This window comes from Ixodes scapularis, unplaced genomic scaffold, assembly GCF_016920785.2.
Source record: "Ixodes scapularis isolate PalLabHiFi unplaced genomic scaffold, ASM1692078v2 PGA_scaffold8__174_contigs__length_109621045, whole genome shotgun sequence".
In the NCBI taxonomy this organism is placed as follows: Eukaryota; Metazoa; Arthropoda; class Arachnida; order Ixodida; family Ixodidae; genus Ixodes; species Ixodes scapularis.
In genome coordinates, this window is record NW_024609883.1 from 53,501,884 (window position 1) to 53,528,082 (window position 26,199).

At 45.3% G+C, this 26,199-nt stretch overlaps 1 protein-coding gene across 1 annotated transcript in view; it reads right to left on the reverse strand.

Moving 5' to 3' along the window:
• LOC120847703 (chorion peroxidase-like) overlaps positions 1 to 26,199 on the reverse strand; it is a 102,430-nt gene that overhangs the window by 19,259 nt on the left and 56,972 nt on the right. Inside the window, exons 7-10 of the mRNA XM_040504235.1 lie at positions 24,162 to 24,441; positions 21,861 to 22,138; positions 11,957 to 12,135; positions 9,968 to 10,082 (exon numbers count right to left, since the gene is read on the reverse strand). Of these exons, the coding sequence (XP_040360169.1) occupies positions 9,968 to 10,082; positions 11,957 to 12,135; positions 21,861 to 22,138; positions 24,162 to 24,441 (852 nt within the window). The remainder of the gene's footprint in view (positions 1 to 9,967; positions 10,083 to 11,956; positions 12,136 to 21,860; positions 22,139 to 24,161; positions 24,442 to 26,199) is intronic.

Sequence of the window (26,199 nt, forward strand, 5' to 3'; positions counted from 1 at the left end):
TGTGTCAGTGCTGAGCTTGGACTCGTGGTTCGTCTGTGAGGACACAATTCCCAGCTACACGCTGACGAAGCCCTCGTGTTTAATCTCCACCCCGCCCTTGCCACCGGTATCCGACGTCACATGTCCAGCATTGCGGCCTTGTTACGTAGGTGTTGATACTGACGTTTTTTCGGTACGGAATTTTCCTCGCTAACGTGCGCACAACCTTCGCTGTGACGGACCCTCAACGGCTTAAGTATGCCTGTGATTGGTGCCAAGCAGAGTTTTGTTTCTCTCGTATCTATCGACTGTCACGACGTATAATGACTACGGACTACAAATTACTCTTGAAATGGGCGGAATGGGGATAACTAAAGCGTTAATTTGGGAGTTTCGGATGATGATTAGCTAGCTAATTATAGCATCATAATTGTAGCCAGACGCCAGCCGCGGTCAATGAAGTCTCCTGAAAAAAAAAATATTTTCGTGTATTTCAACTCTCCTGTTATTAAAAAGTTTTCCTTAATCTTAGAATCAACCGCTCTTTATGCTAAGAAAACAAAATTTATTTCTAATCATTTGTTTTCTGGTTTCAGGTCACTTATAGACCGCAGGCTTATCTAAATACAGCGTCTATATTCACTTCCTCTCTCCGTTTCTACCTCTCTCTTTATGAAGGTAGTTTCAAACGTCTTAGTTTGCACCACGTTGTCTGCGAATAGTAACAAACGGGGATTGTAGGGTGAGTTTAGGAAGCAGTAAAACCACCTAGGAGGCACCGTTCCAGTCGAAGGCTCTTCCCGTCCATTTTCATATCTATCTTCCTATCAAGTACATACCTAAGCATTCGGCAGCCGTCGCCAACTTTTTTTTTCTCCCATTGGGAACCAACGAAATCAATTTTCGCACGAACGTTATCGTGACAGCCAAACACACAAGCCTAATCTCCGGACCGTTTTGTGTAGGTTTCCTTCCTGTGGAGCACTCCGGGTTATAGTTTACGGTGGGCAATGCAGTCGACACGCGATAGCACGTGCGGACGCGACTGTGTTTTTAGTGTGCTTATTAAGTGTTCCTATATTCGAACTTTTAATGCACGGCAGGATCAAATTTCTCTTCGGGAAAAAGAACTCAACTGGGCAGGATTGTGACACACATAGTCCACAATCCTGCTTAGCAGGATAGTAAATTATTTTTGCTAACAATCTTGCGGAGCAAGATTGTTAGCAAACAAGCTATCACAGCTTGTTTTTTTTTGTTTTTTTTTCTTTTTTCTGGGACTCAAAAGATTGTACTGAAGATACTAGTATGGTGCTAATTACCCATATGGGACACTAACGTAAGCAATGAAATTTGGTATTCGCCAGCATCTTCTGGAAGAAAAATGCCTAAAAAAGGAACGCCTATATTGTGTTGGTGTTCAGTGTCGCGCCTTGTAAACATGCGCGCAGCCAAGACATGCTAATGTGATTAATCTCGTTCATACATATATATGTAAACATATATATTTCTATGGGGAAAGGGAGCATACATGTTTTATTTGTCTCGTCAGTTTCTGGGTGATATGAGCCGATATGGCCTACACGTTTTGTAGTGAACTCAATGAGAACTTTTTTTTTTTTCACATTATGGCCAGTAACACTTCAAGAAAAGCAAGGCAGGGCTAGTGCCGAGAATTTCAACATTGCTCCTGAGCCAGTAAGATAGCGGCGTTATCCGGAAAGAAGGCCATAGAACAAATCAAGAACCGGAAACATTCTAAGCCACGACCTTGATTTCTTAAGCTGTCGGTGGATTCACAATGCTTTGCATACCCCCTGCAGTTTTACGGCCATCGGCTAGCCTTGGAGGCGACGACATCGTTCCAACGGAACAAGGAATAGCCAATACATCAAAATCTCGGATGCCTTCACCCCGATTAGTCATGTTGTCTCGTCGTTTCTAGGCTGCAACCATCGCAGCGGGCACGGCCTTTCTGTGCCGATATAAACGTCCAACTACTAATAGAGTCAATGTCACAAAAAGTGGCGTCGACTATAAAGAGGGCCGAGCCAACCTAACATACACTCACGTAGCTAGGAAGAGCTCCCGCGAAGTGTGTGTTTTTAGAAGGCACTAGCGGGTACCGCTCCCGACATAACAGCAGGCGACAAGGGGACCGGCTTCCTAACGATAGAGTCGCTTCACGCCGGCACGACGTCTCGGCTTCGCCAAATAAACGCGTGACCGCCGAAACTGGTTCAAAACGAACTTATCGGTTAGTCGCCCCTCCGATTTGCCGTTTTTGGGTCTCCGCCGAGACCAGCCCTCTTTCTGGATTTTTCGTACACGGTTTGTTGCCTTTCCTTTTTATTTTTTGGTTTTTGCGTGTGTTTTTGTGTTGTTTTTAAGTCATTCCCGAGCGGCCCAGAGTTGTTTTCATCTGGGTCAGCGTGACGCCATCGGGTCCGGTTGAAAGCGGCCTTGCACTCTTACAAAGTAACTGCCGGCGTGCGCGTGTTTTTAGCCGGGTCGGAGCTCCGTAATTTTACAGATAGGTTTTGTCATATTTGCTTTGTTTCAGGAGGCTACCGCGACTCAAACACGAATCTTCAATCTTCTCGTCGCTTCGCGACGAATTCGCAACTTTTATTGCCAGTGCAAATAGTTACCACTTCGGTGCTAATCGAAGTCGGATCCAATTAGCGTATATCGTTATCTATTTTGCGAGGCTGCAGCACCAGATCATAAGGTGGCTGTAAAAGTCACGCAAAAAAGGCAACAATATTCTACGCAGGATCTAAAACAGAAATAGTGCACAAGGATAAAACACGTCCGCAAATTCCCTATCAATGTGCGTTGGAGACGTTTCCATTTGAACAGCTCGCACAAGTGATCTTGACTGTACTGCAATGAACCGGATTGTTATCTGCTTCTTATTTGTCTGGAAGCAAGCAGTGTCAGAGATACGCTCAAGAGCGACGTTGAATGAGAAGATGGCGTCTCCAGCCTCGGTACGCCCCCAGAAATTGAGGAAGAGGAGGAGATGAGAGCGCTCGGAAATGTCAGAACACCAAGCTCTCATTGGAATGAGACGTGGGTCGACGAAACTCTGGCTTCCTTTGTCTGTACCGGTTGCTCGAACCCGTTCGAACGTCGAACACCGGTGTCCTCCGGTCGGCGTTTGCGTTCAAATGCGTTTGATGATTACGCACTTACATCGCCTCCTATATACTGGCAAAGCCTGGCAGATCGCCACGAGAAGCGGCCGCCGAAATGAAAAAAGTGGAGCGGTAGACAACCGGTGCGAGTAGAGCCACGTGACTGGCGCCCCGCTGCGGCGAAACGCCGAAACACACTTCTCCCGAGCGAACAAGTGTGTTTCGGGTTCTCGTCACTGCAAAAACTGTGTGCTGACGTCTAGGTTCCCCGAGAAATGGCTCTTTGAGGCTCTGTGCTATCATATCCTCGCAATCCAAATCTGCGACCGGACACTTTATGGTTCCGTCGCCTAACTGCCAGGCTTTGTGAGTAGAGAGGAGGCAATGCCATTTATCATTCCAACCAGAGCTCGGTATTTTAATGTCACCGCGTATTCTCGTATTCTCTCTTCCTTTAGCTTCCCCCGTCTTGCTTATTTTATAATCTTCAATACTACACAAGGGTTTCTTCTTAATCAAAGCATGCTGGTGCCAAAAATTATTATCGGTTGTGTAAAGCATTGAAAATAAAGCAGACATTAATCGCGAAAGCTTCAGAGATGTTGGGTGCAGATATTTCCGTTAGAAAGTATATACTATTCGGCCGACGTCTCTTTGTGTTCCTCGGCAAACACCAAGGAAAGTCTACAAGTCAAATAAGTTGAAGGGTGGATTACCGCAATAAAATAAAAGCATGCGTTTAGATTTTGCGGTGAATATCTATTAGGAAACTTGCGTCAGCTGAGCGGTACCCTACCCGAACTTTTAGCTCAGTTCGTTGAGAGGCGTGAACTGGACGTTTTTTTTTTTTTTTTTGCCTGTGCAATTTTCTATCGACCATGTAGGATGAATGGGTCACACAGCTACAGTTTATCGCCTCAAGCAGATCCAAATCGCTTGACAATTCTAAGGACAATTACGTTATCTGTGAATATTGTAATTCGGGACGTATGTTTTCTGTATAAGTTGTAACTAAATATATTCGGCCGTAGTTGAGTTTATGCATAGAAGCGATCGCTCAGCCAACTCGAATACGTCTACTTTATAGTCACGGAAGAACCATGCCAAAATATCTCACCGGCGGAGACAATTTATGTTTATAGTAGTTCAATTCGCTCAATTTCGAGAAAAACGAGCGAAGCTTGGATGTTAAGATATAAGGAACACAAACAACTTGAAAAAAAGTACCATTACACTATGAAGAGGGTCTGCGAGTTCACTTTCTTGCAGAACACGACAGCAGTCAATCACAACGAGCGATACAAGGTGCCCAGCGAATGGCGGAGCTCAGTACATGATTGGGTATGATCAGATCACGTCATAAACATTATTCCTGCGTACATCCAATTTTCAGCTTCGTGATTTCCTGGAATATTTTAAATATCCCTGAAGTAACCTCAAGGATCTGTCTTGTGTACATATTCTACTTCGTCTTGTCATATGTACGCCCTTCTACATCGTCTTCGTTTCATGCGCGCTGTGTTTATTTTAGTCGAGTGACCTCACGAACTTCTTGAAGAGTGTACACTACGGAGGCAATGGCCCCCAACTCCCGTTTCCGCACACATGCTTTGTTGCATCGTGTCCCAATTGTTTGCTCTGGATGGATGGCTTTAATAAACGCCGAGGCATATAATGGCCCCAGCATATATTTTTTGTATACAGTTTATGCACCGCTTCGCCCATAGAGTTAATATAAGGACTTAGAGGGAAAGGCTCCACGCATTTGCATGCATTCCGGTCGCTTCGGAACGGCGGGACATAGACGCGGACGTGGATAGTCCCAGCTGGTGGTCCCGGAGGGCCCATATCGCTCGGGACGCCTTAATATACACAGAGAAGCAGCGAAATAGCCCCCGTAATTAGTATGTATCTGGCCCTTTTCCAGCTTACTTTGCAAAGAGAAGAAGAAAAAACACCAGCATGGGGATTTCGATAAAAAATAAATGAAATTGACAACCCCTCCAAACAACTTCAACTCGTCCCGGCAAAACAAGCATAACGTCTTGTCCGCTTTCTCTCTCCGCTCTTCTGTCGCTCTCTTTTTTGTTGTGAGCGCTCCGCAATTGCGGCGTTCTGCTCCCGTCTCTACCCCCCTGGTTTCACCCAGACTTGGGAAGCAATCCGTTAGAAGTAACGGATTACTTGTAATTCGTTACTTTTTCAAGTAATTTTGTAATTGCCACGTTACTTTTTTGCGGCAGTAATTTGTAATGTAATTCAGTTACGAAATTGTGGTGACGGATTACTTTAATTACTCGTTATTTTCTAAAACGATGAACATAATACGGAAACTGTAGCAATATCAGTCTGGGACCAACCGCCCGACCGTAGCTCGAAAACGACCGCTCGCGCTCATGCATTTTTTAGTACTGCAGTTGACGTGCGCGATCGAAAGAGTCGCTGTGGTTGGCCCTCCACAATTGGCCGAATGCTGACTATGATGTCAGCAGAGAATTTATCTTCGACGCAAATATGAGGAATGGAAGAACCTCAATTTCGCAGATGTTGGCAGCGTTGGTTTGAGAGCTCAATGATTTCAATCTTACACCATGCTCATTACAATCATCATCGAGCTTGTTGTTCGCGAGGTAATGAAGTCACGAGAGGAAACCATAGGAGGGCGCCACCGAAACACCTCGCCGCTATACTCTGTTTTACCTTGTGTTGTACCGCATGAAAGGCTACAAACGCGAGCTCCTTGCTCTAGGGCACATCTCGGCGGCACAAGCTCTCGTGCACCAAGGGCAGCTGCCAACGCTATGAGCTCGCGCTTCTAGTCTTCACTGCGGTACAACATAAAGTGAAACGGAGTATAATAGCGGGTATTCAATGGCGGCCATTGTTGTGCGCGTGACTGCTGAGCGCTGATGGCGAGCTTTCACAGTTCTTCTGGAACACGCATTCCGCATCATCAAGATTGCCGGTCTTAGCAACCCATTAATATTAGAGAGTTTTAGTAGATCGTGTTTTCGGGTCACGCTATTTGTAGCGGGAGCTCGCGCTGCCACTCTGACGCATGTTTTGAAGCACGCGACCGTAGCGGTAGCGGGCCTTCGAAAACGATCTACTAAAACTCCCTATTAGCTCGGTCTTAGCAGCCCATTAATATTAGCTCGTTCTAAGCATGCGCTCTAAACATCGCCCTCAAAAATGCATAAGCTGACAGTGCGTCAAAGCTACAAGCACGAGAGCGCAGCTTTGAGATGTCGCGTATTGACGACGTGTGCGATCGAAAGCGTCGCTGTGGTCGGCCTTCCACGATTGGCCGAATGCTGACTATGACGTCAGGAAAGGATTTCTCATCGACGGAAATAAGAGGAATGTAAGAACTTCGATTTTGACGGTGTTGGCATGTGTTGGCATCAGAGCGATTTGATTTCAAGCTTCCACCATGCTCATTACAAACACCATCAAACTCGTATTTCGCAAGGTAATAACGTCACGAGAGGAAACCATACGAGGGCGCCGCCAAAACAACTCGCCGCTAATAGGCTTGAAAGGCCCGTTACTGAAAGGAGCTTTCGTAGGTCGGTTCATTCGCTCCGTATCTCCTAGCAGAGCTAGACGCTGCTACTGAGCATTCGCACCGCTAGCTTCACGTGCAGAATTTCAGGGATCTTTTCCAGCCACTGTAAGCTAGCGGGATGGCGGGTGTGGTTCCAGCTTTCGCTGCCTTGTCAGCTTACAGGTGAACGGAGTGCACCTACATTCTTTCTCTTGAATGCAATATCTTATTCTTACAAGGACTACCGTAATGCGATGGTATGGTAATTGGAAAATAGTGTTGCAGAACATTTTTGAAAATATCAAAATTGTTTTGTATTGTTTTCTTGGCTCTTGTGTTTCTTGTTTTCTAGTAGTAATTTGTAACGTAACAAGTAAAGTAATCCGTTACTTTTCAGCGAAATTAATTTCTAACGGTAATCCACTAAATTTGAGGCTCGGTAATTTGTAAGTGTAATCCATTACATTTTTCAAGTAACGGGCACAAATCTGGTTTCCCCTTACGATGTACAACAGCGGACGATACGAGCCACCAAGCCGATTCATAGCTCGAAGCATGTCACGTAACTTTCCCATTTGGCCGCGGGGGCAAAGACGGGAGCAGAACGCGCAAAAACAGTACGAGCTAACATCGGTAGTCCTAAGAGAAAGAAGAAAAGAAGTAGCGACAGAAAATAGGAGAAAGAAAGTACAGTTTAGTGTTGAGCGTGTTTGTTTTGCCGCGACGGGTTGATGTTGTTCGAGCTCCCATCAGCTTATCTCTTTCGATACCAGGCGCGATGCCGATGTAATTCTTCAAAATAAAGCTAAAAAAAAAAAAGCGAAAAACGTTACAAACGTAAAGCGAAATTGAAACGCAGCTCAACATGTATTTTGATTCTGCGATATACCGTGCTAAACAACTTTATATATATATATATATATATATATATATATATATATATATATATATATATATATATATATATATATATATATATATAGGTTCTGCACACTGCTCTTCTTCCGTGTCCTCTTCCTCCGTACTTTCCTTTCTTCCATCTCCATACCCTCCTCTCCTCTCACAGTTTCCCCGATAAATTTAGCTAGAAAATTGATGCCACATGACCTCAACACCAATTCAGTTACTCCGCTAAATTTAGTGGGGAAAATTACGTCACATGACTTCGTGTCAAGTCACTTATAAATGAGTTCAATTTCTCCTATAGATTTAACGTGAAAATTGACGTCACCTGACCTCACCACCAATTCAATTCCCCGCTAACTTTATCGGGGAAACTGAATTGGTATTGAGATCATGTGACGTCAGTTTTATCACTACATTTCGCAGAGTAACTGAATGCGCAGTGTTGCATTATGGGACTGCACTGACCTACACACAAATTCAGTTTTTTTCGCTAAATTTAGCGGGCAACTAAAAGTGTGTAGGTCTGTGATGTCCCATAATGCAACGCGCACGGTTACGACGACGGCGACGCCGACGCCGCTATACGCCGAAACGGGCGCCGAAGAGCTGCACTCCAATGCACAAGTAGAGACAGGCTTTGCCGGTGATGTTTCGGTGCCGCTTCGAGTATACTAAAGCGTCGCGTGCTAGATGAGACCGTCGCGACTACCAGTGTCCGCGTCTAGCCCCGGCGTTCCGAAGCGTCCGAAATGCGAGGAATAGTTTCCCTTAAATTAGTATATATTTCTACGGGTTGGACAGAGCAACGCGCGAAGCGTCAAGTCCCGCTCTACGCGTGGAGCCCCGGATTTGCTCGGATGTCCCGTAGCACCCGTTATGGTACATTATAAGGTGGAACGGACCTTGTGACGTCAGGCCGCTGCGGTATCGCTGCCCCCGGCAGCGCGCAGTGCCTCCACCCGGTGTGGGCAAACGCGGGACTGCTGGTAAACAGCGAGTTACTCTCGAGACCGGTTATAACGAAATAGCGGCTGCAGCGAAGCGATCACGATTACCCTTCCCTTTTTGCACTTCATTATAACCGAGGTCGGTTGTAACGAAATAGCGGCTACAGCGAAGCGATCACGATTTACCATTCCTTTTTGCACTTCGTTATAACCGAAATCGGTTATAACGAAATACTGGATATAGCGAAGTGATTTTCGATTCCCGTTGACTTCGTTATAACCGGCTTTGAGAGTAGGTTATTATTAAAGTGTAGAATGTTTTTTTTTTTTTTTAAACGGAACCTTTTATCTTTTACTTTCTGCCCGTCCGTCCGTCCGTGCATTGTCTCGCTAAATTTGGCGGGGAAATTGATACCAACACGTTGTTTGTAAACGAGTCCGCGTTTGCCCACAACGGGCGCGAACATTGTTCGTGTTCGGAAAACAGATTCACCCGAGGCGAGGCATCTGCCCGTGCGGAATGCGGACAGCAGCGGCATCGCAGTAGCGTGACGTCATAGAGCTGAATCGGTCTATACACTTTTATCTCCAAGGGCGCGGCCATATTGAATGTCGTTCCTTCGGGTATGCGTTAAAACTAATCGTTGCGATCTCTCCGAAATGCGCCATTGTCACGCATCAGCCTCGTTCGATTTACCTGCACCTCCTGCACCGGTGCAGGAAAGTGTACGGCGGTGTACTTCCGGTCGTATCTCAATACGCATACCGGAAGTAGACTGCCCTAAAGTTCTCTGCACCGGTGCAGGAGGTGCACCTAAATCGAATGAACGTATTGTCTTGCCTCACATATATTATCTCGCATATTGCACGTTGAAGTGCCGTATTTCTTTTTCTTTTTTTTTTCCGCATACCAGATATGGGACCCACATGACTGAGAGCGAAAGGAAACGAAAGTTTTTAAACTCGCGATTGCGAGGCAGCGAAGCGCGCGCCGTCATTCATTGAGTTCGGGGGAAAGGGGTGGGGGGAGGGAGTTTGGGTTTGGGGGGGGGGGGGGGTGGACAAACCCACGTGGGCGCATTCGGCGGGTAACTGAACCCACGACGTGCGCAAAGAGCACAACAACCTCCACGCTGAATACTACAATCGTATCAGGCAGAAAAAGATTCAAAAACAAATATCAACTGGAGAGCCTGAGGAAGGCCAGACGATCTTTCGCTATAGTGCTGGAGTGGAGAGTAGGAAACCACCTCCTCTCTTCAGCAATCCGTCTGCTTCCTCCTCTCCAGCCAGAAAACTTTTCTTAACATGTCACTGACTATAGCTCCCATTTCGAAACGTCGCTCCTCGTGCTGGGACTCTCCACGGTGAGGTTTCGTTTCGAGTGAATCCTGCCAGGTCATTGACACCCTCATTGAGTGCTTTGTCTTATCATGGGGCCCACGTACGTCTGCTGATTTGGCTGGATCATGGCAAAAGGCTGCACCAGGAACTTTTCCGGATCGTCAACGTTGGCACAGATCAGCTTAGCCAGGCTGAACTTCGACACCTCTTCCAGTTGCTCTGCGTTTGACAGAAATAGGTGTCAGGAGGGGAGAGTTGGAACGGTACCGGCAACGTATCACTGGTATCGGGCAAACTAGATACTTTCTTTGAGAAACGTGCCATAGAACACGTCTCTACAAGAAACCCGAGACTAGATAAATAATATAGATTTTAGGGAACCGTTTTCACACATCTGCAATGGTACGCTGGGCCCTCTGGTACGAACTGCGCATGTGCGAGCCTCCTGCGGTAGTACACGTGCGATTCGTACCGGAGGGCCCACCCTACCGTATCGAGTGTGCAAAAATGGTTCTCTAAAACTCCCTAATAAAACGGGCGACCGTGCACGGTATCTGAATATCTTTAGAGTTTTAGTGGACTGTACGCTGGCGGAGAGCATGCCTGGCGGAGGCGTGCACAATTCACGCTTCGAAGTGACGGCACCGATTCCCGCGAGCAAAACGTAAATTAATACGGTCTACTAAAAGTTTCTAGACTCTCAGGAATGGGGGTTGTAGTATTTACACACCTTGTCAGGTATGTAACAGCCCAAAATTACATTTCGACGTTCAGACAATTGACGTCGAACTGACGATACCACCTTTTACGATCCTCTTGATAACTGTCTGATATATCTTATTAAATAGCTAATACACGTATCGAAGACTACAGAAAAAAAAATACACTGAGCTTTTGCAACAAGGCCAACAAAACCTTAAGGGTTTTTTTTCTGTAGTTTTAATTCGTACGTTAGCGATTTTAATTAGTTGTATCGCTCGACTCTCGAGCCGCTCGTGAATGTTGGTATCGTCGGTTCGACGTCTGTGAACTGAACGTTTAATTGTAGTTATGGGCGTGTTATATATGGGACAAGGGGTGTACGTACTACACTCCCTTTTTTGAGGGTACATGGTCTCAACATAGATCACGTTTCAGACTGTTACCTTCAGCATTCGTGGTAGTTTATTTTGCACCCAAGACCCTACACAGCACTGGAAGGTTTTGTTGATTCACTTATACCTGTGGACTTTTCTTGGCCACGTCTGCCACGGCACTGAGCCGAAGCCCGTCGTCTTCCTACACAGCTGAACACAGCCCCCGGACTTAATTAATAGTTTTGCGTTTGCCTAAATTATAATTTTAAAATTCGTGATTTGAGTTATAATTACTGTGACATATAATGTCGGACGTTAAAAATTAAAGTGATAATAATAATATTTTCTATTTACAACGGGTCCTTATGGGCTTAAGTTCGTCCCGGGTTCTTGAAGCACCAGATCAGAGAAAAAGAAAATGGCGTCAGCCTGTGCTCCGCCATTTATTCTCCAAACAACACCGCATCACTGTTGTCTGGGTGTAGAAACTGCAGCTCCTGTACACCAAGAGAACTGGTTACGGGACTGCAGACGTGTGGAGCGCCTCGAAGTAGAAGCGTGGGAGCGCGATAGCTCCATCGACATGAACGTGGACAGTTTGATAATCTATTTGGGTTCAAAATCGATCTCGTAGAGCGTAAAGGGACATTCCACGCGGGGACCGTTCCTTTGCTCCCCTGTGATGCGCATCTCGTGGTAACAACGTCACGCTTTTCCGCGGAGTTCCTTTAGTAGAATCTGCAAATACTTTGCAGATTTTACTCGGCCAGATCGGTGGCTTCTGGATCGCCTCACACTTTCTGGCTCGCGCTGTTGCGCATGTCGTCCGAGGCACCCTGTGGAGTCCCCGGTGTTCATCAATACCGTCCTGAAGTCGCTCATTATAAAACTTTTTTTTATTATTCGACGTCCTTTGTGTCACATCCACTTATTCAAGAAGCATATTTCTTTTAGCAGGTGCATTTTTTTCCCGGCAACATCCGCACGCAAAGCTCCTGTAAACAAAGGTACACTTACCGTCACTCAACGGGTGCACGTGGGGTCCGTACCCGTGGGTGTAGAAGAAGCGGTCCCCGTACTTGAGGCTGCGGAACTGTCGTGCCAGGATGGAGGCGAACGTGGGACCCACCAGGGACCCCGGTTCGGAGGGAAACTCCATCAGCCCCGCCGCCCACAGGTCCACGTCGTCGGGGTGCCTGGGACCAGGCACAACAGTCAGGTCACAACACCCGAAAATGCGTCAAGTTCTTCCATGGGGCTCACTGACTGCTAAATAGACTGCTGGGCCAGATTGGCAAATAAGGAAAGATATGTTCGTAAAAAGAAAAAGAAAAAGAACAAAGATCTTAGCTAAATGTCAGAAAGGAGAGCAAAGGCCGAGAGAAGAGAGCTGTAAAACCGAAATAAGGCAGGATAAAATGTAGGAATTATAGAAACAACAGAGATTATCCAGGCGAGCTGACGAACGTTCAACATCGCGGAAACCCGGGACTTCGGTTTGTTGTCCCTTTTTGTTTAAAAAATTTCGGCACTTCAAAGCGAAAAAAATAAAATATTCAGCAGAAAAATTACTATCTATATAGTAAAAAATACTTAGACGTGATTTAGTTTCAAGAGGCAATGCATATGCAAATATTATAATAATCAAGTTACTATTACAAAACAAAAACAAGAAAGAAGAGACTAGGCGTACAAAAAGTGTAATTAAGGGCAAGATACAAAAAAAATGCGTAGTTCATGACATCGTAGATTACCTTGGTTCAAATTTGAGAAAAAAAACCAACAAAGAAACATTTACTAAGATCACAACTGAACAATAACTAAAATGTTTACTACACACGCGAGTGCCTCGTCTTAATACGCCCCTAAAAGAGAGGTGCACAAGCGTATGTAGAACCTTCTTCACGACTCTCTTCATTCTTTTTTTTTTCTGAAACTAATATCAAGGTGTTTCATGCATCCAGAGAAGCTGCGTCGTTTTATAACGAGGGTTCATGACGCTCCAGCCACCCAAAAAAAGTTTTAATGAAAAACACATCTTTGTTTTATGAGTCCACTGGTTCACTCGCGTACGGGTGCGAGTAATAGAGAACCCAACTTTACTATAAACTTTGACAAAAATCAAAGTACAAATAACGCCAACATTAAATGTCGCCGATCCCCATAATGTCGTTGTTATTGGCCGTGTAGTCCAGCAATACGAGCTCCAAACTGGCCCTCAAACATCTCACACTAGAAGCACGTCACGAGCTCGTGATCGAGCGCTTTGTCACGACGTGGCCATGCTACGTTCAGTCAGTGTTTTCAATCAAACCAGATTAGCGCCTGCGCTGTAGCGTCCTCCCGGACGGTCCCCAGAGGAAGAAGCCTGCCTGATCTTACGCCCGACGACTGCATTGGGGGGGAAGGGGGGGGGGGGGGAGCTCTTGTTAAGTCGCCGGGGTGTTGTTTATAAGGAACTTCGAAATTCGGCCGACCTCGTTTGCGGCGCTCGGACAATGACGGCGAATATAGCAGCGCCTTCGCGAACGAGCGGCTTTGCCACTTCCCGCCAGCATTTCGGGCGGTCATTGAAGCGACCCAAATAACGCGGAAACCTTGGGAACGTACTGAAATTGCTGCAAATCGAAGGTGCGATAGATGCCTCTCTTTATTTTGTGACTTCTGGGACTGTCGACGGCGGAAAGCACAAAGAGAAAGACATCGAAATGTCCACGAAACGGTCAAGAGATGAATCAGATGCAAATCCATGCCCGTCGGAGCCGCCGTACGGCTTCTTGCATCTCGTATCTGCGGTTAGATTAAGAGCCTCGTATTGAGCTCTTTTTCCCGTAGGTGAGACTGTAAATCTTTTTTTTTTTTTTTTTCAAAGCGGTATGGAATTTTTTTTTTTTTTTAGGCATTAAAGTAAAGAAAAACGGCAAGGTATATTAAGAATTACTCGTCATAAGATTCGCGTCGGTCGCCGAACCGTCTGTTTGCGTGTGTGCATGTTTAAATATTTTATCAATAAAGTAATTTATACTTTATCCCACCTAGGTTTAGTAAAGTATCTTTACACTGACTGCTGATGCAAAAAAATAGAAAGCGCTGCACGTTTGCGTACATAATTCCATGGATTGCTATATAGTGACTGAATCTCATGCACATTTCTACGAAATAGCTTTTTTATTTGCAGACATCAATATTAAACTGTACTTAAAAAATAGATGGCCAGTATTACGACAAACTAATCTCACTTAGCGTTTCACGCATGCGTGACGCCGTCATAACTGTAGTCCACAGGAAACAAGTGCCATTGCACGAGACGGCCCGTGTCTCTGCTCGCGCAGTCCCAGAGCGCGATTATCAAGCGTGCGGAAAGACTGCAGTTTCCACAATGCATGCCGGCGGCGTTGGCGCTACGAAACTGGCTGGCGAGATAGGTCTATTAGCCGACTTGCTATGGGGAATGTTGCTATTCGCAGTAAGCTTAACTGGCATCTATACTGAAGACATCGTGCAACGATGCCGTGTTGAGCAGGAGGTCCGAAACCTTGTTTGAGGTTAAGGACATCTTCGTTTACCCGCTGCTTTTGAGATAACACCCCGCGAAGTGATATCTCTTATAAAGCACAAATTTGGTAGTCGACAAGGCGTACACTAAAAGGAGCGTTCTTTACGCGTGATGAATTTTCCTTTCCAGCATTTTCCTTTCCAGTTGATGAACATCGTTCGCCACTTTCGACATTTGTTTACACGCAGACGCTACGGACGTCGTTTTTGGTGTTCGTAAAATGCTTAAGCATGGCGAGTGGCTCCGTCAACGACGAAACTTAGTAATTACGATGGAGGACGTAGGTTGCATAAATCCAAGCTTAATCTGATTTGATTTTTAAAATTGTTTTCCAGTGTTATCCGGGCGGCATTTGGGGATTTTATGGCCACGGACGATACTTCTTAATTGCCGGCGCGCGTTAACTAAGAATAAATACCACGGTATGTAGAAAACTCGAGTATCAGATGATGCTTCTTGTGTCACTGACTGTACTCCGTCAAAGCAGACAGTCACGACGCAAAAAATAACTCGACCAAGCTGAAAAACACTTTATCCGCGCTTAGGAAACATACAACGAAAGTGTTGCAACATGATGTTAGGAGACATTTGAAGCCGGAAGTGCGTCACATGAAATCACCCTACACTCCCGAGAGGAAGGCATGCGAGGCACCAAATTCCTCCGCAAATGTAACCAACGTAGCTGCAATCTGCTTGTTGTTACGTGAAAACTCTGCGCGGAAAGCGGCCATGGTACCTTCATCTACGTTTTTTGCCAACGCTGTCATGTGCATTCCCGGAGGTTTGCGGAACACACTGGAGCGCTGGCGTCGGACCGTCAGTATGTAGGCCGCAAAATGCCACGGAATGGTAGAAATTAAAGCCGTTGAAGGAGGTCTTGGGTGGACATCCTTCGGGGTCAGAGAAGTGAGAAGCAGGCTTGATTATGACGGTTGGCTTGTGGACTCATGAACCAAAGTCGGAAGGCAAAGCGACTCTTTGCATACACTTTTCTAGCAGTTGAGCAGACAAGGTGGCAAAAATAACTTTGCCAACCGGAAAGAAAAATATGACTTCTTTGCGTTCCAGTGCTTGCCGACTGGGACAAAACGTGAGGGATGGAGTACGCGAGGAGGAGACATGCGCAGAGGCGGCCCAGGTTAAGTCAAGCCTGTGGGTGTTACAAACTATGTACAAATTCATGTTCAGAAGATTACATATTATATGACAACAGCCAGAAATCTCGACACCCTTTCTAATCACGGGTCGGAGGGTTAAGGACGCTGGTTTATTAAAGAGATTTTATCGGATTATGGAGTCGACAACATGCCGAATGTGTGGAGCCTCTTATGTGTAAAACAAATGAAATCATCGAGAACATCGTACTCTCGTGTTAAGAAAACAACAAAAAAAAAACATATTATCCGATGAAGTGGAGGCAGGCGCCAGACAATAGACTTCAGCTTGGCCAGGCCTTACGCCAAATGATCAAAGGCAGGCGGAAGCACTCGGCTTCCGGTCATCTGGCACGGGGTCTCTGCTCGCGCTGGAATGAATGCGGTGGGTGACATTTAAAATGAGGACACACGGCGCGCCGTAATGACAAGAAAGCCCACTTGCCGGTACAGGGAATTAATCGAAAGAACAAAGAAGAGAAAGAAAATTTGTGGTGAGGAGCACAAGAAATGTGATAACATTTTTGGTTCTGTATTGCATTTCTTGGTTAGGTACGAACTTGGCTGGTTGTTGCCCGAATCAAAACAAAAGTTTCACAATAAAGTCATCATGATCATGATCGTTTTACTTACTCAGTGAGTTTAAGACCGCAAAACTTCAATATGACTGACACGTTCGCTTCCCCGTCAGGCACGCGAAATGCAAATCATTCCAATATAAGGGGACATCTCGAATAATGGCGGAGGTGGACCAACCGAGCTATGAGTCTAACTGCTCGACTGCGCATGCCCGCGCTGAGTGGCCGAAAACATGGAGGCGAATATGATAGTTGTCATTACGCTGGCTGATTTCCAGTCTCGCGCAGGGGTCGCAGTAATGAAATTACTGAAATGTAACTACAGTAATTTAGTTATTTTGGCAGTAATGAGTAATGTAATTATTTACCTTTTTGTGTAGGTAATTGAGTAATGTAATAAATTACTCTAAGTAATTTTATTTTACTTTTTTTTTATTTTACAACAAAAATAATGCAGCTCTGAAAAGATTGTAGGGGATAATATGTGAAACAAATATGCATTAGGGGACTTCTGGTGAGAGCTGGGAAATTATAATAAAAATAATAATGAAATTAGGGCGAAATCAAAGCACCAAATGCCAAAAAAAAAGAATAGGGACACTTTCAGGGAAAACATGCTCTACAATGACGGTGCTGAAACTGCTATGATTAGTGCTAAAATATTCAACTCGCTTGTTTATTACGAAATCACAAGTTCTATTATCTTGCATCGGAGGAACTGATCACGAGTATTTCAAGGGCCTCTTTTCATGGCTGTGCCTTTTCTCTGTAAAGAGATACTTGAAGTCAAAGAACTCGCTACAGTTCAGCTACAGCGATGGGCGAAAACGTAGTGCTCGTTTTCCATCAAGTCATTGGCGCCATTTGGAGTTGTTAGCGGACATATGAGTTCTATGTAAGGGCTTTTTTCAAGCGACTTAAGAATTTTGTTTTTCGCCAGCCTGTCCATTTTCTCTGCCGCAGAATCCAAGATCTTAAACTTCATCTGTAGATAAAGCCCCGCTACCTCTAGGTTTGCAATTGCGTTTGCCTAAATCCGTACTTTTCGGTACTCTACAGCTCACTCTCAAAAGTGCCGCTGATTACAGCCTCTTGTATCATCTTTGAGGCACATTGTCCGCTACATTGCCGTGGTTTTCTGCTTTGTACATCGCTGCTCTTAGAAATGTTGAGCGTTGCGTAAAGAATGCCATGCTCGCAAAAATATTACCGACGGGTGAAAGACAAATTCTGTAGATGCGTGCGAGTCATATAACCGTACACTTATTTGAAAATCTGGACAGTGGAGACAATATGCAATTTTTAGGGAGACTCAAGGTAATTTTCGGAGAATTACCTTGAGTGTCCCGACAACAAAGTTGATAAAATCAGACTGAAATCACTTAATAGACGCCTAATAGTAGCAGACGCCTTTATCAAGACATTTTTCTAAATCAAGACATGTTTTGAAAATCGCAACTCGGCTCATGGTCATAGAAGAAAACATTTTTAAGACAACAAATAAGTCGTTCGATGCTTTCAATAACTAGAGCACGAGTACTCACACGCAAAATTATACTCTATTGTTAAAAAAAATATAAGAATTAATACAAGAGATAAAGCTGCAAAGACCGAATCTTTGCTTCTAAAAACACTATGAGGCTTCTTTCCGAAGGGAGCTCCTGCCATGAGCATTATCATTGCCCCGTTGTTAGCATATGTTATGGACTAGCCAGAATATAAAGATTTAAAGATTGATATAATAAAGGAAGGGGACATCGTTGGATAAAATAAGAGTGTAACTTACGGATTCAGCGTCTATATATCTATCTATCTATATATATGTATATATACGCTATATATGGACAATATTACTACGGCTGCACTTGTCAATCTTCACTCATTCCCATTATATATATATATATAAATATATATATATATATATATATATATAGACGCTGAATCCGTAAGCTACACTCTTATTTTATATATATATATATATATATATATATATATATATATATATATATATATATATATATATATATACATATATATATAATGGGAACGAGTAAAGATTGACAAGTGCAGCCGTAGTAATATTGTGAACGAAGAGGGAAGAAGGTGATTATTGAATGTATTTCATTAAAGTTAGGGAAAGGAAAAAGGAAAGAGAGCTGGCGAAAAATTGGGCCAGGAGCGGGGATGGAACCCGCAACCTTCGCCTGTCCGGGGCGACGCCTTAACCGATTAGACCATCCCGGCCACTGGTTTCGGCGGACTCAATTTCCGACCAGCTCTCTGTGTACTGTTTAGTTTCGTATATATATATATATATATATATATATATATGTCCAGAGAGCTGTACCCCGGCAGCGAGGAGGAAGAGGAGGAGGAGGAGGGGGTCAGGGGGGAGGAGGAGGCCGGGGAGCGTCAGCGATGGTCGAGCGCCCTCCTGCGCCTGGCCCGAGAAGGGGTGCAGTCGCGCAAATCCATCGTCACCAGTTATGTGGGTACCAGTCAGGTGGCAAATGTATTGGAAGGAGGCTCGATGAAGGTGGGGCTAAAGGCGCGTTCCCACCGGCGATGCGATCTAGTCACGCCATAACTTTCATCGCAAAAGCGACCATCGCGGGCAAAAAGCGACGGGATTTGAGCAATCGCTTCCCGACCCTACTTTTTTGCGATGCGATCTAATCGCGGAGCGGCTGAGCCAATCAACGGCGTTCGGAGCGAGTTTTCCAGAAACGACTCGCCAACGAAGGCGTTGGACTCGCTCATCGCACACGCCGGTGTGACCATCTAATTTTTTTTGCGATGCCATCTAGTCGCGTCGCGAGACTGCTTATATCGCCGGTGGGAATGCGCCTTAAGAGTTGGAGTTCGGCACGCCACACCAGAAACTTGTAGGTGAGTGGTCGCGTCAACCAGCCTCTTGTATATATATATATATATATATATATATATATATATATTTATTTATTAGTTTTTGTAAGCACACGTGAAGAGTAGAATGACGCATAACCAAAACGCGACCTAATAATATTTGTAGAAGAGTAGTAAGTTGGGCGAGTTGGTAAACGTTGAACATGGTTAAAATCGCGCCTCGTCTCTTTGTCTCTTTGTGCGCGATTTTAACCATGTTTAATAATATTTGTTTTTTCTCCCCATGAACCTACTCGAAACTTGGGAGTTACATTTCTATACTCCTCATACTGCTGGAAGCTTTACGTGGTGAATAAGCCCCGCAAACAGAGCCTGCGGCGGAACCAGAGCGCAGCATTACACCCAAAGTAATTGTCCTCAGCAAAAACATTGTTACCGGTGCTTGCGGAGTTTAAAATCGGCTTACTGAACTGTAAGTATGGTTTAGGTAACCAGATCTTGGTGGTTACATTATTGCGACGGTACAGTTAGGCTCACTAAGCCAGATTATCTTTTAGACCTCTAGATTTCCATATTAAGTAGAACGGTCTCCAACCATTAAGGACATGAATTTAAGTTGAAATATGCATTCAGCCAGAGAAGTTTCGATTTATTTGCCCCGGCAACTTATCAATACCACTTATGACAACGATTGCGTTTGCTTTTAGTTCATGTGACATTTTTATATAAACGCAAAAGTCTAAAACGTGTTTTCTTTTTTTTTTTTTTTTTGGGGGGGGGGGGGGGGGGAGGGTTGTTTTTAGTCGGCAGATTTAGAGAATCTTGCTTCGAAGGCCAAACTTACAAAAAAAAAAAAAAAAAACTTAATCTTTGAAATGAAGTTCGGTTTTGTACTCATTCTTTTCTAACCTTACCGTGTAGACACATGCTACTTGCTGCACTTATACGAGGGGTTAACTGCATTCTTACTAACGAATGTCATGAATTTATGTAACTAACTTTTTTCAGTCATATGTTCGTTGTTCATCGGCAAGTATTACTCACCCTCAATGAACCTCAGTCACAACCCTGGCACGAGCTTGAAGCAATATAAACTCGGGCCTGTTCATGAGCAGCGACCTTCATCCTCTACATGCAGAAGTCAATGCGTTTTAATGTATAGCAATCATAGAGTCAGCCTCAGGGATTTTGTGTCCATCGCATATTGCCACGAATCACAGGCAGAGAGACGGTTGATGCGGTAGAAAACTAACCTCTAAATAAGAGCGAACCTGCGTCCAGAGCAAAAACAGAGGTACAGGCGTCGCTGGCGGCGTGGCAGCTGGATCGAGCGCTGGCGAATGAGTAATTCCGACTCGCCACGCGAAGCCTCTTATGTACATGTATGAACTTCTGGAATAATCAGCGTAGAAAGTTCGGCGCGTATAACCTTCGGACCTCGAGTAAGCAACGGGGTTCTCGAATTCACCTAAATGTGACATCTAGACAAATAACAAAAATGTGTACGTCCCCAGGCAGCGAACCTCGGTCCTTTGCGCGGAAGCCGAGCGCACTGCCTACTTGGATAGCTGTGCACGCGGCAATATGCACCCTCGATAAGGTCAGTGTGTCACGTGACATGATGACGTCAAGGGGATATTGTGACTTCACATGGCTCCATAAGTCACGTGACGTCGTCGTGAAACTTGGCGTCATATACAACTGTGACTCACTTGACACCGTAACCTAACTTTATATATACTGCTTTATATATAACAAAACTCTCGCACCCTGCCCTTCGGTGTCCTCGCTTTGCCCGAAGAAGAAGGAGCGCAAAAATGCCCCACGAATGCACTGAATTTAGAACGCCTTTAAAATGTTCAGGAGACAGACAATTTTTTTTTGAGGAGACAAAGGCTTTCATGGCCTTAGCTGTTTTGTGTGGCTAAAAACTGACACCGAGCACCTTCGCTAGAGAGAATGAGATTATCAATTCATACAAGCGTGCTTTCGTGTTGACTGTTTTCTGCACCAACAATTTTATGCTTCATCTCCTCTTTCAACCTCTCTTTAAGTCTCCCCATCCCTCCCCTTCCGCACTAAGTGGGCCAACCGGCACACATATCCAGGTTAACTCCTCTGTCTTCCTGTTTTGCTCTTCATTTCTTTCTTATACCTGGAATGGAGAGCGTGCTGGTAAGGGCAATATAAATAATGGGAAAAACATAAAATACTAAAACGGAAAAGACGATTTCCCAGTCGTCTTATTCGTCTTTGTGTTTTATGTTCTTCCTATTATTTATATTTATTTCTTCTGCCACAAAATACTCCAGTTTCTGGAGTACAGTCCGGGTCCGGTGTATAACCCACGAAAGCGAATTTAGTGTGGAGAAAAACGTTTTTTTTTTAGATAGTTTAAATCTTTTGAATAGTTCACGCCTGGTGTGTGCGGTCACGCAAAACATTTTTTTTTTACAACAGACCTTGACGAACGCCTGCATTAGTATGTAATAAGAAAGATTCTATCATACATAAGTAATCGTTAACATTGTCTGACTTTCTCAAACTCCGTCATGTCGATCTCTTCATAACGAATGATCAACAAAAACACCAATACTTGCATAGTCCGGAATTACAGATAGACCGAGAAATATTTCAACATTTGAACATATATTGTCCGCAGTCTGGAAAATCCCGTAGGTTATTTCGGTGAAATGTGGTAATACCCTAGAAATTCTAAATGTTCATTTTCTAAACACACTGACTGGCTTAAAGGGTGTACCACGTACTCATAGAGATCGCGCAGGACTTGGACCCTTCCCTCCGGCATGTAGGCCGCCAGCTGGTCGAAGGACTGCACCTGCCGTCCCATGTAGCGACGCAGCAAGTGGCCGTATCCCGGGATAGCATGGTCCCGACCGCGCTGCATGTCAATCGAGGCCAGGTCTAGACCCGCCTCGCTCGTCGAGTTCCGGTACAGGTGGCGCCCCACGGAGTTCGACAGCGATGGCCCCGGTACGCGGCCCGCTTGCAGGCACAGACCGCGCATAATCCGGTCCAGAGTGCCCTGGAGGATGGACGGAAGAGGAAATGACGTCAACGGAGCCGTATCGAAAACCAGTTCCGGGGCGTGACTGGCGGCATCTGGGCAATTAACTGACGTGACTAACGGTCCCTGAGGAAGATTGTCTGCTACGTTCGACTTACCGGCACCTCCTGCACCAGCTGCACTCGGGGTACACAGCCGTATTCGATTTAGGTGTACAGCCTGTCTCAAGACACAACCGGAAGTACATTGCCCTGCACTTTTCTGCACCGCGCTACACTTTTTTGCACCGATATAAACTGGGGCAGGTAAATCGAACGAGGCCATTTTACGTGACGTTTCACGTTACAGAAAGAGAAGTATGACTCCCTCTTACGCTTCTGCAACAGAAAGTCAGAGGAGGGCGGATGTTCACGGTTAATTTTTTTTCTTCGAAATATTTCATGCATTAGCTGCTCCGCACCGCATTTTTTTGTGGAGGGTTAATATATTAGGAGATAATACGCCACCGCTAACGTGCCGACCTTAACGCAGCAGTAACGTAATCTAGTAGGGCTTCTTACTGAGAAATATTCGCGGTGTCTATAGGTTATTCTAAAAGTCCGCGTGGGTTAATTATTATTTTACAGTGCTCAGAGAGCACTGTGTAATATTACAGTATGAACTGCCTGCGCGACTACTTTCCCGAAGAGCTCTCGCAGAGCCTCCGGAATATAAAGTTAAGAAAAATACAACTTCAGACATTTATGCGCAGAAAGAAAGAGCCTTTCTTAAAACTTAATCCCAGCGAGCGTTGTGTTTTGAATTCATATTTTTCTCAGACCTCTTTGTTTAATGGTTGTGGGAATTCTTCATGGGCATGCTTTGTGGAGTACACTGACAAGAAATATTAGAGCGTACTTTCAGCAGCTACGGTAGGGACAACATGCCTCGCTGACGTGTGTACGTAAATCGTTTAAGTGTAGTACACTCAGTGAGCACACATTTTTTTGCTTCAACTAAACTTGGATGATAACTATAATCTACATGTCTGGATTTGAAAAACGCCGGATTTCATTTTATCGTAGGAGAGTGAAAAATTTACAGCCATTGTGTCATGTATACCAGTGGCGTTTGCGCTCTGTACGGTACAGAGCCATAGTTTTATAAAGCATCACTGTGAACATTACCTTATTGGCCTAACATATAATACACGTACCAGCGCAGAAATGCGTCCGTCAGTTCTGACAAACAACATAAACGAAAATAGCACCAAGCCAGACTCGGTGATGTGGTTGTACAGCGTCGCCTAAGACACAGGTTTAGCTCTGCGTGTTTGAAACGCCGTTGCTTAGAGGTTTTGACGTTGGTTGGTAAAGTGATACCGCTGCTTACGAATTAAAAAAACTGGACATTGTAGTCGTCTTAAACTCTGACTTTAAGAGTACTGCAACGTTCCGACATCCGACGTCATGTGCCATCGTTCTGGTAAATTTAGGAAATAATCAAGACTGGCATAATATTAACTCCGACTAGAACAGCTGAGAGAACGTAACGCTTCGGTCGAGACACTGCTACCGTCGTCGCACTCTCGGTCTTTTTCTTTTGTCTAAATACTGTTGTCATCTGCTGGGCGGACTTAGTAAAATGCCTGAAACGCGTCGTCCGGCGGTGTGTCGACAGCCTTATCTCCTATGCGTCGAAACTGGTCCCGAAGTGGCGAGAAACTGGGCACGGGGCCGGCGTGCCATGTTGTCGGGTGCCGCGATCCTATATAGAGGTTTATAGTGGAACTGATAGCAAAAAAAGGCAAGCTGACGCAAGGGTATAACGGTCGTCGTGGCGCCCATCCCCTATCTGCTTTAGTTTCCGTCGACTGACTGGCTGCAGAGTGAAATGCAGCAAAACAGGTGCCTGCCGCATTTACCTCCGCTGCTCTATACCGCCGCCAGGGGCGCTCGCGACAGGCACTTTTAAGACCTCGTCGGGCGTAAACCGAACGACAACTTTTCAGGACGCTGTAAAGACAGGAGTGGGAGACGCGCTTTAGAGACGATAACCTTACCTTCTGGTAGAGGTCCTGAACCAGAAAGAAGCGGTCCGAGAGCGGATAGGCGGTGACCGCACCCCGGCAGTCGACGAGCGTAAAGTCTTCGATCAGGCCGTGTCCGAACCGGAAGGCGGCCGTCGTGAACTCGACCAGGATCGATGCGTCACGACTCGGTTCGTACTGGGTGCGCTCCCAGGGATTGTCAAGGCCTAGAGCGGCACTGCGACGGTAACCCAGCATCTCCGGCACGAACTCTCTATAGATGATGTGTTGGTGTTGGGCCACCAGGATACGCCTGCAGAGGGGGAATAGTCGCTGTAGGCATCGCAGAGTATTGTGTGGGATACTCTAATACCCCTGCCACACGGGCAACTCGGATGCTATTTGCAGCGAATGACATTTGAGCAGACGACCAATCAGCGCGCGACACTCCGGGCGTAGCGCATTCCACGCGCGACAGATTGCGAGCTGATTCGCCGATCACACAAACGTCATTCGTTGTAAATGGCATTCGAGTTGCCCGTGTTGCACAGGATCGCTTGTTTTCTGGGTGTGTACTCCTTCTATTGAGCATCATCCAGCTTACTACTGATTCCGCGATGTCACAAGATCTGTGCACTAAGAACAAACGACTTTTTTTTACTGTTTTTATAGCATGCTGAGTCCGCACATCGGTCTGCATTATGGCGCATTATCGCGTTTGGTGGATGCCGGTCATCACTCAGCCCGATCTAACAAATGGTGCAGGAAACCTCAAATTATACATAAAAAGAGGTTAACTGCCAAGGATCATTATAAAAGTGCCTGTTTCTTTACGATTTGTTCCAGGTAATCCTTACGAAGACATCTAACAAGAACGACAAGCGGTAAGTATGGATTACAGACGGGACAAAACTACTCTTTTAGCAGCCTTGTTCTCATCGGTAATTCGCTTTAGAATAACGTGTTTGTGAAGGAGGGATTATAAATAAATAATGCTTCGGTCACCATTAAGCGAAGTCTGTTTTGTAAGAGGAAAAGCATCTGTCTCTAATCACTTCAGTGAGACTAGGCCGTCATGGTAGAGGGGAGGAGATTGCGCAATTTCATAGGTTACCCGAGATTTTCGAGGCCTGCCTTCGGCAAAACAAGAAATTGGAAAGCTGCTTTGAAAGTGGGGTGTGTTCGCTACTATAATCAATGACGGTTTATGAAACACAGGCAAGGCTTGGCGCGCCCCCAGCCAATGAGAGCGCGACATTGACAATAAAAACACCAAAGAACCAATCACAAAGCAAGAAGCGTGAAGGTAACAATGCCACGCCCTAAGTTCCTCAAGCTTTTAGTGGCTCTGTGGATGTTTTATGCGATTGCGACTAACCTGCAATGACTATTTGTGCGCATTCGAGCAGACGGTAGACGAATATCAAAGTAACTTTAAAAATGTGCCCGCGATCCTATTGCTCCACGAAGTCCGCTGGGAATAAAAAAATCAGTGTGATTTTCAGAGCGCGTCCAACGACTAACAAAATCGCAACGAACGATTTGTCTTACAGACGGGATCGGCTCAGGTTCATTAAACGGAGCGCCTAGCATGCTCACTCGCTGCCCGCGCACAGATCGCGTTTCCGAATCAAACAGGTCAGCCAACACTGAGGCTTAGAAGTTGGCGGTACGCTTTTCAGAGATATCATTGATTGAGTATAAGCGTAATCTCTGAAGAAGTGGCACGCGCAAGCATTTTTTCCACTCTGCCGTGTTTGGTGGCAAATTCAACAGATGGACGACTGACCACGTGGCCTCCCAGAAGATCCATAGGCCGTAACTCGAGAGACTACTTTTTACGAGTCTGTAAAGACAGCCCCGCCACCTGGCGTAGCACTGCAGACTTAGACACAATGTTATCCTGGTCCTTGTGCTGGGCAGCCGAGCAATCGGAAGGGCCGGAAAGAAAGCTTTAAGCGATTTTCCCGTTTAGTTTTTTTTTTTTTTTTTTTTTTCTTAATTGCCTTCGTTCTTTGAGCGCCACGTTTGCCTTTGAGACGACAAAACATCTCGCCCACTTGGCCATCTC